Raw genomic sequence first — 12535 nt, forward strand, 5'->3', positions numbered from 1 at the left:
ATATATATTTTTACCAGTCGCTAGGAGATATTGGAATGTTGTTCGTGCTGTTCAGTAAAAAAGTATATGCAACGTAATTTGTGTTACCGATACGTATGTATATTTAAAAGTAGCGGTGCGGCCTAAAATCCGGTGCGGCCTTTACAATTAAAAAATTGATTTTATTTCTAAAATTAGAGCCTGCGGCTTTTAATCAGGTGCGCTCTGTAGTCCGGAATCTACGGTAGTTATTTGTTCTTCCATAGAGCTGTTGTACAAGACTCAGTAACAATAAACAATGGGTTATTTATAAAATCAGAACAATGTTCTACTTGAAAAGAAACGCTGCTACAATTTCTGCAGCAGACAGTTTTGGTGTATCCAGACTGAGAATGTGTAGTACATTTTGGAAGAGTTTGGGATGTTGATCAAGCAAATCACTTTATGCTTAATTGTCAAGCTCCACAACAATGATAATACTGAACTCATACTCCACTACATTTCTCTTTAGGCATTGTAATATGGTGTCAAAAGGTAAGCCACTCCTACAGGAATTAGCCTTTGAACGTTTTTGTGGCCTTGATATTGACATGAATAGTGTAGTTGTGTTTCCAATGGCAAACTCTTGGTTGATGGGGGACTCTGCAATAGTAATGCCATTAAAAACAAAAACCGCATAGACAATTCAAGTCTCTCGTTAGAAATTATTAAGGCCTGAGTGTTACTAACTGAATGCTATGTAGATTTTGCTAACTAGCTGCTTCAGAGGAGGAGCTTAGGAGGAGACAATGGCTCCTAATGGCAATTCCTTTGCTTGCATCTTTGGAAACAGCTCTATTTCCATCTTTAATATCTCTATTTTCCCCTTTCAGGGTTCTTGAGGTTTCAGGGTTCATTGTTCAATGGAACTGAACACTGGGGAAGTGCACTGATTGCACTTTAGCCTCATGGTGAAAGAAAGGTAATAAATAAAGTGATGAAAGGTTGAGCCTTGGACACTTGGAGTGATGTTCTAGGACTAAGGAAATTAACCTCCGACTACCACAATCCTTTTGAGACCTATTGATTTAATTTTTACGAGTGTATTATGCTGCTTCTTTGATATCAGGGGCAAGTACTCTCTCATTGTCTCTATAGTTCAATTTTTTGACCTTTCTGTTGAGTTATGGAACTGGGTGGTCTTGACAAAACCCAAACTGGCCATTGGTGTGCAGGTCATTGGAAAGTGCTGCCTGATAGCACTATTTTTGACCGTGTCCATAATCTTGCTGATGATCTGAGAGCAGACGATGTATCGCCTGTATGGCGATTGACTGCACAGGAAATGTCTTGGATTTCGTGAGCAAAATACACCTGGTTAATCTTCCGTTGACAATTCAAAGCCACTATTGGAACTATGCTCTAACAGATTAACTAGAGGCATAGCTAGTTCTGGAACTCATCTGATGCTGTTCAGCCCCATAGCCTTTACCAAATACACTGGCTTGCAATGGCATGCATTTCAAATGGAAGATAAAATGTATCCAATTAATTATGCATCTTTGGCTTAACAGGTTTCATTAAGAATATCAAAATACCTGTAGCCTCCTCATTCCATAGTCCAACAGGAGGTTCAAATTGATGTACTATCTGCAAGACTGCATACCTTACTGAATACAGGACCATAGAAGGCGATTCTGCCCATATTACCACTTCCCCAAGCTGGCATTTTTAATTATGCATGGTATATATACACAGTTACGCCTCCCTGAATCCCTTGAACTAGGCTTGACACTAATGACTATTAGAGTAAGGAATACACCAAGTCACAAAGTCAAATTCTGTCGCTGTTGATGGACAAGTACCACATGGATGCCCTATTCTGAGCTGCTTCTATTTATCCAATTGCATAATTTTACTGGTACTCAGGCGGCATCCTCGATATTAAGATCAGACTACGGATTGGTCACTTAGAACAAAGTTATCATGAGTAGATTTATCTGCCGTAAGGTAGACAAGGATGATGTCAAGTAGGAGTATCCATTTGGTTGGCTCACTCACTCCCTACCACAATCATCTGGAAGCTACGTCCTTTAGCACTGAGACAGTTCAATCTATTACGCTGCTATAAGCCACAGCGTAATAGATAAGTCCATAGTTTGGACTTTTGCTACATTCACTGCTTCTTCCAAGTGTTGCTCCATGGTAATGAGGCATTGGTTCTCATACTTGCCATGAGTTTTGATGGGACCTGGATATTTCACAGACTCTCCCCATTGATTATATAGCACTGTGATAGGTCTGGTGACTGTCTGTGCCGAAATTTTTGAGATGTCATGGAAAGGTCTCCCTCGTATTCTGTAAAAATGTGTATACGACTATATCAGACTACTACCTAGCTGTGGACAGTTCTCCCAGTTTAGACACCAATGTTCAGATGTAGACACAGAACTATATTACAACACTAAGAGGTCTATCCACCATACTCCTAACTCTGTATGAATGCAATAGTAATTATAAAATTGAACGATTTACTAACCACTTCAGAAGCCATTTAAGAGTTGACCATTCTTAAGGAATAGAATCACTTACAGCCTAAACCAAACATGTCAGATTTCTCCTGAAGAGCATTCTGAAGCATGCATCTCTAATAGCTTCATATTCTAGACTAGTAACCATCTTGAGTAACTAGTAACCATTCTTTAGTTGGAATTATCTGTAGCCTTATATAAATTTAGGGCAATCCAAGTCAGAACTGTTGACAGCTGTCTATCAAAATAAATGTTTACATAATGGGCAAATAGTAGAATCTCACTGTCCAATATAATCATAATCAACCACAAAGCAGTCTTGTGTGTTGATGTGCAGTTTCCTTGGTTACTGCAAGTGCTAAAATACAGTGCAACATTGAATTCATACCAGTATTCCAAACCTCGATGAAAAACCATGACTGTAAAAAGGCATTAAATGTTTGTTCAGTTAATAAAACGCAAGGAACATTTATCACAGGGTCCGTTCCAATGATGGTAATTCAGGTCTTAAAAATAACGTTATTGCAGAGACAAGTACAGTGGTGCTAGAAAGTTTGTGAATTCTATAGAATTTTCTCTATTTCTGCATAAATAGGACCTAAAATCTGATCAGATCTTCACGCATCCAAAAACTGGATAAAGAGAATCAAATTAAATTAATAACACAGATAACATTATACTTGTTCAACTGTTCTTTCAGTAACAGCTTTCAGCACTGGTGTGACCCCCCCCCCCTCCCCCGGGTATAGTAATAACTTCAACCAAACGTTTCCGTTAACTGTTAATCAGTACTGCACATTGGCTTGGGGGAATTTTAGGCCATTCCTCCATACAAAACTATTTCAACTCTGGGATGTCGGTGGGTTTTCTTGCATGAACTGTTGGCTTGGGGGAATTTTAGGCTATTCCTCCATACAAAACTATTTCAACTCTGGGATGTCGGTGGGTTTTCTTGCATGAACTGCTTGCTTTAAGTCCTTCCACAACATGTCTATAGGACTAAAGTCAGGACTTTGACATGGCCATTACAAAACATGAATTTTCTTCTTTTCTGTTGGTTTACTCTGATCTTTAATATCATTCCCTTGTTGCATTATACAACTTCAATTAAGCTTCAGGTGATGGACTGCTACCTTGACATTCTCCTGCAAAGTATCTTGATACAATTTTGAATTCATTGTTCCCTCAACAACTGTAAACTGTCCAGGCCCTGATGATAAAGTTTTAAGGGAATTGGGAAGTCTCAGATTCCTGTAGATAATGGTTAAGGTTGAGTCTGTGTATTCTGGTTTGAGAATGCCTGCAGTGTGTTTGAGCAGCTGTTTCTTTTGAATGAAGATAATACAGCCGGCCCTCCTTATCTGCGAGTTCTGCATGCGCGAATTCAACCAACCGCGAATCGAGAAAACCCAGAAGTGCTCTTCCAGCACTTGCTGTTCGAGCATTTACAGACTTTTTTCGTCATTATTCCCTAAACAATGCAGTATAACAACTACTTTACATAGCATTTACATTGTATTAGGTATTATACATAATCTAGAGATGATTTAAAGTATACGGGAGGATGTGCTTGGGTTATCGTGGATCGGGATCGAAAAAAGTCGTAAGTTCTCTTACTAAGTAAGTCGGAACAGGGACATCCGGTATTATTTAGCGTCAGTTAGTCAAACGTTTGTCTTAGTATATAGTATATATTTTACCTTTCTAAGCATATAAAACGCTTAAGAACGTATGTTTCAGCACCGGGCTCGGGATCAAAAACCCAAAACCCAGTAACTAAACCACTGTGTTGCTTAGTAATAATTATAGCTTTCATCGGGGCAGGGCCTTTCTCGCTTTATCCTTTAAAATTGTTCCAATCGTTGACCGACGTAGCCTAACACTTTTCCAATGACCGTTGGCATTTCACCTCTTTACGATCGCTTTATTATTTCCACTTTATTTTCAATCGTGATTATTTTTATGAACAGAAACACTGTGGATTCAGAGCTCCGCCGCCGGGACCTAATGTCCACCGCACTGAGACAGGTTAAATAAGGTCTGGGGTTTCACTGGGTCCTAAGGTGCACCGTATTGAGAAAGGTTGAATAAGGGACTTAACTTGAGTATCCGCGTTTTCTGGTGTCCGTGAGGGGTCCTGGAACCAATTCCTCGTGGAAAAGGAGGGCCAACTGTAACTAAAAAGCTCACACACACCAAGGATGTGTCCGGACTTTTCACATCTTTTTGGTTTCAACAGAAGGTGGAAGGGCATTCGACAGGGCATTCCTTACATTCTTTTCCTAATTTCAGTAGAGTCTCTTATCTAAATTATTAAGTTCTGCTCTATCTGAGTAGCCAGAATTTCTATGGATCTGACTGTTCTTTTGTATTGAGATGTTAAAGGATTAATTTGTCTTGCTGACTTCTTGTCACAGCCTACGTCCACATTAGACTGGATAATTTTGAAAAAGCTGGTTTCATGTAAAAGATGATAGGTGGCCACACCAAGCGCTTTTGAAAATACTTCTGTCCACATTAAAACAGATATTTTGGCAAATCTCCTCCTACTGGGCATGTGCAGGACACATCTACCAAAAACAAGTGACATGTTTGGTGTCGAATCTCGCTGTGAAAAACTTGGTGCGCATTTGTTCAGTTACAGACTAGAAAAACAAAACGACTGACAGCTGTTGGCTCTCGCGCAGGAGGACTTGAAATTAAAAAAACAAATACTGGAATGTATGGAGGCAACTGACAGGGAGTTCACAGACAGTATGACCCAGATGACGATGAACATTGAAAAACTGACCAACCCTGTTGCATTAATAAAGCCCCTTGTTAAATGTATAAAACATGTCTGCATCAGTTATTATCTTGTATTTCCATACAATGTTACATCAGGCTATTACACATCTATTGTCAAAGAAATACTTGCATAAATAGGTAAACCACCTTCATACAAGCAAGGACAGAAAACAGGGTAAAGTGAATATACTTATTTATTCAGTAAGTAATGGGTCAAAGTATTTGGTGAGTACATTTCAAACTCTTCTGGCTTCAGTGTCATTGCTGTCTGTTCTGAAATTGTTAGGCTGCGTTATGAAATGGTGCGCTACCGTCACCATCTGTTCCGGCAAGTCATTACAGCGTTTTTAGATTTCTCTGGTTACCCTGTCCAAACTGCTCCGGCCAATCCGGCGTTTTCAAAATTACACACTCTGAAGGGTGTTTTAGAAAAGCTCCGTTTTCAGGGGAGGAAAACACCGTTTTAGTGTGGACGGAAGGTCAAACCCAAGAGAAAAAGCTTCGGTTACGGATTTATCCAGTCTAGTGTGGACATAGCCTCACTTGCAGGATGTAACAATCTATACCGTAGATGTCGGATTATAAGCCGCTACTTTTTTCCCACATTTTGAACAGCTTTGAACACTGCGGCCTTTACTACGGTGCGGCTAATGCATGATTTTTTTTCATGCCGCCAAAAACATTTTGCCTTGTAACAGTAGACCAATAAAATTGATGAGTAGTTCAGAGGTCCAATGAAATTGTACGATAAATCAAGCGCACTTTCACAATTAAATTATTGTAAATCAGTCATTTGTACTCACCCTCATCAACATGGAAAACACTCGAAGAAAAGCATTGTGCTGCCTTTATGGCAGTTATTTAGTTTATAATATTTTCGCTTAGTAATTCATTTGTTAGTAATTTCTAAGTTAGAAGTGTTTTAACTATATTTGTTTTCTGTACTACATCCCGGGATGCTATGACGTCACACCCGGTTTCGCCGCGTCTTGTGGGAAATACCGGTTTGCGATAAACGGGAAGGTGGGGGGCGAGCGGCATTGGATCTGAGCGAACACTGCTTTTAAGTTAAAGGCGATCAATAACTTTTCCTGGTAGGCTGCAGTATATATATTTTTTACCAGTCATTAGGAGATATTGGAATGTTGTTCAGTAAAAAAGTATACGCAACGTAATTTGTGTTACCGATACGTATGTATATTTAAAAGTAGCCGCGTTACAGGCACGGTTCGAAAAAAAGCATTTGCAATATGTATTTGTTTATATTACCATATGGATTTAATTAAAAGTTAAAAAATCCTCACGTGTAATATCTTTCTGTGTAAATATCTCATATTACAACGTGGAACACCTGCGGCCGAAAATCCGGTGCGGCCTGTACAAGTACAAAATTGATTTTCTTTCTAAAATTAGAGCCAGCGGCTTTTAATCAGGTGCACTCTGTAGTGCGAAATCTACGGTACTTTGTTTTCTGATTACCGTAGATGTCGGATTATAAGCCGCTACTTTTTTCCCATGCTTTGAACAGCATTGAACACTGCGGCTTTTAATACAGTGCGGCTAATACATGGTTTTTTTTCATGCCGCCAAAAACATTTTGCCTCGTAACAGTAGACCAATAAAATTGATGAGTAGTTCACAGAGGTCCAATGAAATTGTACGATAAATCAAGCACACTTTCACAAATTATTGTAAATCAGCCATTTGTAATCATCCTCATCAACATGGAAAACACTCGAAGAAAAGCATATGATGCAGCTTTTAAGTTAAAGGCAATCAATCTGGCGGTTGAAGAAGGAAATCGAGCTGCTGCACGTAATCTTGGCATAAATGAATCGATGGTGAGAAGGTGGAGACGCCAGCGCGAAGAACTGAATCAATGCAAAAAGACGACAAAAGCTTTCAGAGGTAATCACAGCAGATGGCCCGAACTTGAAAACTTTCTTGAAGACTGGGTTAACACACAGAGAGCAGGCGGCCGCGGTGTTTCCACCGTGCAGATCAGACTGAAGGCTAAAGATTTTAGAGGTGGGCCATCGTGGTGTTTTAGATTTATGAGACGAAAAGGCCTGTCCGTCAGGGTACACACGACTCTGTGTCAGCAGCTCCCTCCCGACCATGAGGAAAAACTTGCTAACTTCCGCACATTCACTCAAACAAAGATAGCGGAGAATTCCATCGGGCCAGATGAAATCATAAATATGGATGAAGTACCTTTGACGTTTGACCTGCCTCTCACTCAGACTGTTAATAAAAAAGGTGACTCGTCCATCATACTGAAAACAAGTGGCCATGAGAGAACGCATTTTACTTGTGTTCTGAGCTGCACAGCATCCGGACTAAAGCTTCCACCGATGGTGATTTTTAAGCGGCTGACAATGCCAAAGGAAAAATTCCCAAAAGAAATCATGGTGAAAGTCAATAAGAAAGGTTGGATGATGGAGAGTCTAATGAAGGATTGGCTCAGAGAGTGCTACGCCAAGCGACCGGGGGGATTTTTTCACATAAAAAAAGTGTTGCTCGTTATGGACAGCATGAGGGCTCATATAACAGATTCAGTGAAAGCTGCCATCAAGAGTACAAACTCAATTCCAGCTGTGATTCCTGGGGGCACCACGAAGTATTTGCAGCCACTGGACATCAGCGTGAACCGGGCATTTAAAGTGGCACTACGCATTGAGTGGGAGACTTGGATGACGAGCAGTGAGAAATCCTTTACCAAAACAGGCCACATGCGAAGAGCATCTTTAACTCAAGTCTGCCAGTGGATCCTAAATGCTTGGAGCCATGTCACAACATCCACCATCACCAACGGGTTTCGAAAGGCTGGACTGCTGCGTGATGAAGAGGATCGCGTGCGCTCAAGTGAGAGCGACAACGAAGAGACTGAAGTGAGTGATGAGATCCTGAGGTTGTTCAATTCGGACACTGAAGAAGAGGACTTAGATGGTTTTAGTGTGCAGGAGGAAGATGAAGAAGGCGATCAATAACTTTTCCTGGTAGGCTGCAGTATATATATTTTTTTTAACCAGTCGTTAGGAGATGTTGGAATGTTGTTCATGCACTGTTCAGTAAAAAAGTATACGCAACGTACCTACCGGTAATTTGTGTGTTACCGATAGGTATGTATTTTAAAAGTAGCCGTGTTACAGGCTCGGTTCGAAAAAAAGCATTTGCAATATGTATTTGTTTATGTTACCATACGGATTTAATTAAAAGTTTAAAAAATCCTCACGTGTGTTAGGGCTAATTTGGGACTGCCACTTCAGGTCAGGAGTGGCTCACGTGATATTAGGAGACAGCAGTACAAGGGAGGGAGGGAGCGAAACTGAGGATTCCGCTGCACCGAAACTGCTAGCGATTCAGTAAACAAAAAAACAGGAAAACTCGTGAGTGAATGGTATCGGGCCAATAAGGACACAAGTGTTCGATGTTACCAAATAGGTATAACAAAGTTTAGCCTTACCAAATATGTGTAGCGAGGGTTTGGTTTGGGGGAAAAAGGGGTATAAATAAGAGCAGAATGTAAGGGGAAGGCAGAACGCGTTCTGCAATAAAGCCACGCTTCACTATAATCCGGTGTTGGTTGTCTCTCTTCCAAAACGAACACAGGGCAGAATTTGAAGCCCAACACGTGTAATATCTTTCTGTGTAAATATCTCATATTACAACGTGGGACACCTGCGGCCGAAAATCCGGTGCGGCCTGTACAAGTAAAAAATTGATTTTCTTTCTAAAATTAGAGCCAGCGGCTTTTAATCAGGTGCGCTCTGTAGTCCGGAATCTACGGTACCTCTGCCTGATGTGATCAAGTGTTCTTTGTCAAATATGTTTACCTTTGTTTTAGGTGATTAAGTGGCCTTTGTCTCATTGTTGATGGTATTCGTGACAAAGATGGTATAAAAAACTCCATCTCTGTCCTTAAACAGAGAGACTTCGAGCGTCTGACTCTCTAAGTGCAGATGGAACGTTCTCTCTCATAGCTTGCTACTAATAAAGGCAGAAAAGAATCAACCGTGGTACTTGTTGCATTACATTGGGTTGATCAATGTTGACACTGAGGCAGCAAAGCAGCCCCAAAACATGATGCTTTCACCGTGCTTCACAGTTGTACTGTTGGTATGCATTGCCCTTTTTCATTCAAATCTAGCAGAATGCATTTCTGCCAAAAAGCTCAACTTTTGTCTCATATGTCCACAGAACATTGCAAAACATTCACGTGGCCTTCTACAAAGTTGAGGCGCGCAGCATTTTTATTAGCAAGCAGCGGTTTCCTCTATGATGACCTTCCATGAGCACCAATCTTGTTCAGTGTTTTTCTTATAGTAGACACATGAACAGAGACTTTAGCAAGTTCTAGAGATTTCTGCAGGACTTTTGTAGTTACCCTTGGGTTCTTTTTTCACCTCCTTCCAACATTGTACGTTGTGCTATTGGTGTGATCTTTACAGAATGCCCGTTCCTAGGGAGAGTAGCAACAATACTCAGTTTCCTCCATTTGCAGACAATTTCTCTTAATGTGGACTGATGAACACTCAGGTCTTTAGAAATGCTTTTGTAGCCTTTTCCAGCTTCATGCATCCCTACTATACTTCTGAAAATTGTTTTGATCAAGGAATGGTGCATATAAACAGATCTTTGAGAACATCTGGCCCTGTCAGTAACCTGCCTTTATGTCTTTTTTATACTTATACTCTACAACCCGCACCTCTGATCACATCTCATTGATTGGAACACCTGACTCCAAATGGATTTGTAAAGGCACTACCCCAGAGATTCACAAACTTTTTCCAATACATGTATTATTTTCTCAATAAACAAACAAACAAACAAGTATAATGTTTGTTTGTGTTCTCTTTAACTAGTTCTAACACTTGCGTGAAGATCTGATCACATTTCAGGTCAAATTTTTGCAGAAATATAGAAAATACTACATGGTTCACAAAATTTCTAGCACCACTATGTTATCAGGCAATTATTTTTATCATCATGTCAATTGTCCATATACAGCTCAATAACTAGAGAAAAAGGATTGGAGTTATAAAAAAAAACCCTCAACTCTCTCTTCTCTACCATAATCAACACTGCACAGCATACAGCAAAAACGATTGGCAAAGTGTGATAACTTTGATAATGTTTTAAATGCCACTACGAAAGAACTTCAGCTCTTACATTTTCAAAGTTTCCTCTAAAGCCTTCCTGTTGTCTTCGCATCATTTCTTCTTTCTCACGCTGACGCAGCAAAATTTCTTCTTCACGTCTTCTACGTTCTTCTTCTTGCCTATAGTACATAAATTATAAAATTATACGTCCTAAATTAAATATTCAACACTTCACTTACAGGAAAGAAAAACTTTTTCAGAAGAAATACAGGAGAATACAAGTGTTTCCAAAGGCAATTTGCTAAGGCTATGGGTAGTTTAAGAATACACAATTCCCCCACTATCTGAAAGTAGAGCGATTCTATGAAACCGTCTGTAAGCCAAAATGTCGCAAAGCGGAGAAGCAATTACCATTAATTTAAATGGAAAAAATTCAGACCCAAAAAATAACCCACCGAATCACACCAAATAACACATAAAACCTAAAATAACAGGAACATATAGTAAAAGCAGGAATAATATGATAAATATACAGCCTATATAAAGTAGAAATATTGTACGTACAGTGTAGTTTCACTTATCAGAATGGGGAAGACAGTGAGCCAAAATCAAATATGAATATATATATAAATTTTTTTAAAAATCAGCACATACACACATACGCACACAACGGCCCGCACAAGGCTTCACGGTCATGGTAGTCTTTCTTGGAGTAAACACACGTATAAAGTGGGCATCTTCTTTTCGTAAAAGCGAAAATCCTTTTCGGTTAGCGAAAACATTTACTAATGTAGGTCCTTCATAACAGCCAGTTGTTGAAAAGCGAACGTTCGAAAAACAGGGGCCACCTGTAGTTGAAAGTTTACAAACTCAACTACAGGCACACAAAGGATCTCTCTACTACTGTATAGAACAAAGGTGTCAAAAGATACACCAAGGGCAGCACAATGATCTAACTTGTAAAGCTCGTGCCCCAGTGACTCAAGTTCAACCCTGATTTTTGGGGCTGTCCATGGAGTTTACATTCTCCATATGACCCCCGTGAGGCTTCGGGGTGCCCTGTTTCCACCCAAAATCCAAAGCAGTTGTTGGTGTAGGGGAAGGGGGGAAAAAAAGAGGTCCATTGGTTACATGAAAACTGTAGATCCTCCCTGGCTTGTAGGGAAGCACCAGAATCTGAAGCAGAATTAAAATTGAACTAGTACAGAATTTAAGTAAATTGACGCTAAATGTTTGGTGCAGAATTAAATGTACTCAAGGGCCTGTTTCTGGGCTCTGCGTGTCAATGATCTTTCAATAGTTACAAAAATAAACAGGATCTCTTCAATGAGCTCTGTAAATCCTGCAGTATTAGGCCATATTTTTAAGAGGAAAATAAAATTACAAATTATGTTACATAACACAACAGCTTCTGTGAATTCAAAGTTGTAATCACACATTGTCATTATGATTCTTCTCTCTACCATATCCTATATACCTACGAAGAGAAATACAGGCACCAAATAGAAGTTTCAAATAAAAAAATTAAGAAGTTGTGAGGCAGTGTTGATGGGTTCAATGTCCATTTAGACGGCAGAGGGGGGAAAAAGTTGCTCCTGAATCATTGAACGTACCTTCACTCTTCTGTACCTCCTTCCCAATGATAGCAATGAGAACAAGGCATGACCTGAATGATAGAGGGCCTTAATGATGGATGCCATCTTTTGAAGCATTACTCCTTGAAATTATTAGAGGCTAGTGCGCATGATGGAACCAAATTCTCAACTATCAGCAGCTTTCTTCGATCCTGCTTTCTTCCCCCCCCCCCCCCCACCACATACCAGTGATACAACCAGTTAGAATGTGATACATCTGTAGAAACGTTCAAGTGTTTTTGGTGACATACCAAATCTTCTCAAACTTCTAATGAAATACAGTCACTGTCATGCCTTCTTTGTAGCTGCATCAATATACTGGGTTCAGATTAGATCCTCAAAAGATATTGACACCCAGGAACTAGAAACTGCTCACTCTTTCCACTTCTGGTCCCTTTGAGGACTCGTGTGTGCTCCCTCGTCTTACCTTTTCTGAAGTCCACAATAAGCTCTTCAATCTTACGAATGCTGAGTGTAAGGTTGTTGCTCCAACATCAATCAACTAGCTGGCATATATTTCTCT

At 39.9% G+C, this 12535-nt stretch overlaps 1 protein-coding gene across 8 annotated transcripts in view; it reads right to left on the bottom strand.

The window, feature by feature from the left end:
• The window catches only part of LOC140734299 (non-POU domain-containing octamer-binding protein-like), a 98691-nt gene that overhangs the window by 48545 nt on the left and 37611 nt on the right, over positions 1–12535 (bottom strand). For all 8 annotated transcript variants that reach the window (XR_012100510.1, XR_012100512.1, XR_012100511.1 and 5 more), the window contains exon 7: positions 10449–10557. Coding sequence is in view for 5 of the 8 variants with exons in the window: in XM_073058074.1 (XP_072914175.1) it covers positions 10449–10557 (109 nt within the window). In the remaining 3 variants the exon portion in view is untranslated. The remainder of the gene's footprint in view (positions 1–10448; positions 10558–12535) is intronic.

Source organism: Hemitrygon akajei, chromosome 10 (assembly GCF_048418815.1).
Source record: "Hemitrygon akajei chromosome 10, sHemAka1.3, whole genome shotgun sequence".
In the NCBI taxonomy this organism is placed as follows: domain Eukaryota; kingdom Metazoa; phylum Chordata; class Chondrichthyes; order Myliobatiformes; family Dasyatidae; genus Hemitrygon; species Hemitrygon akajei.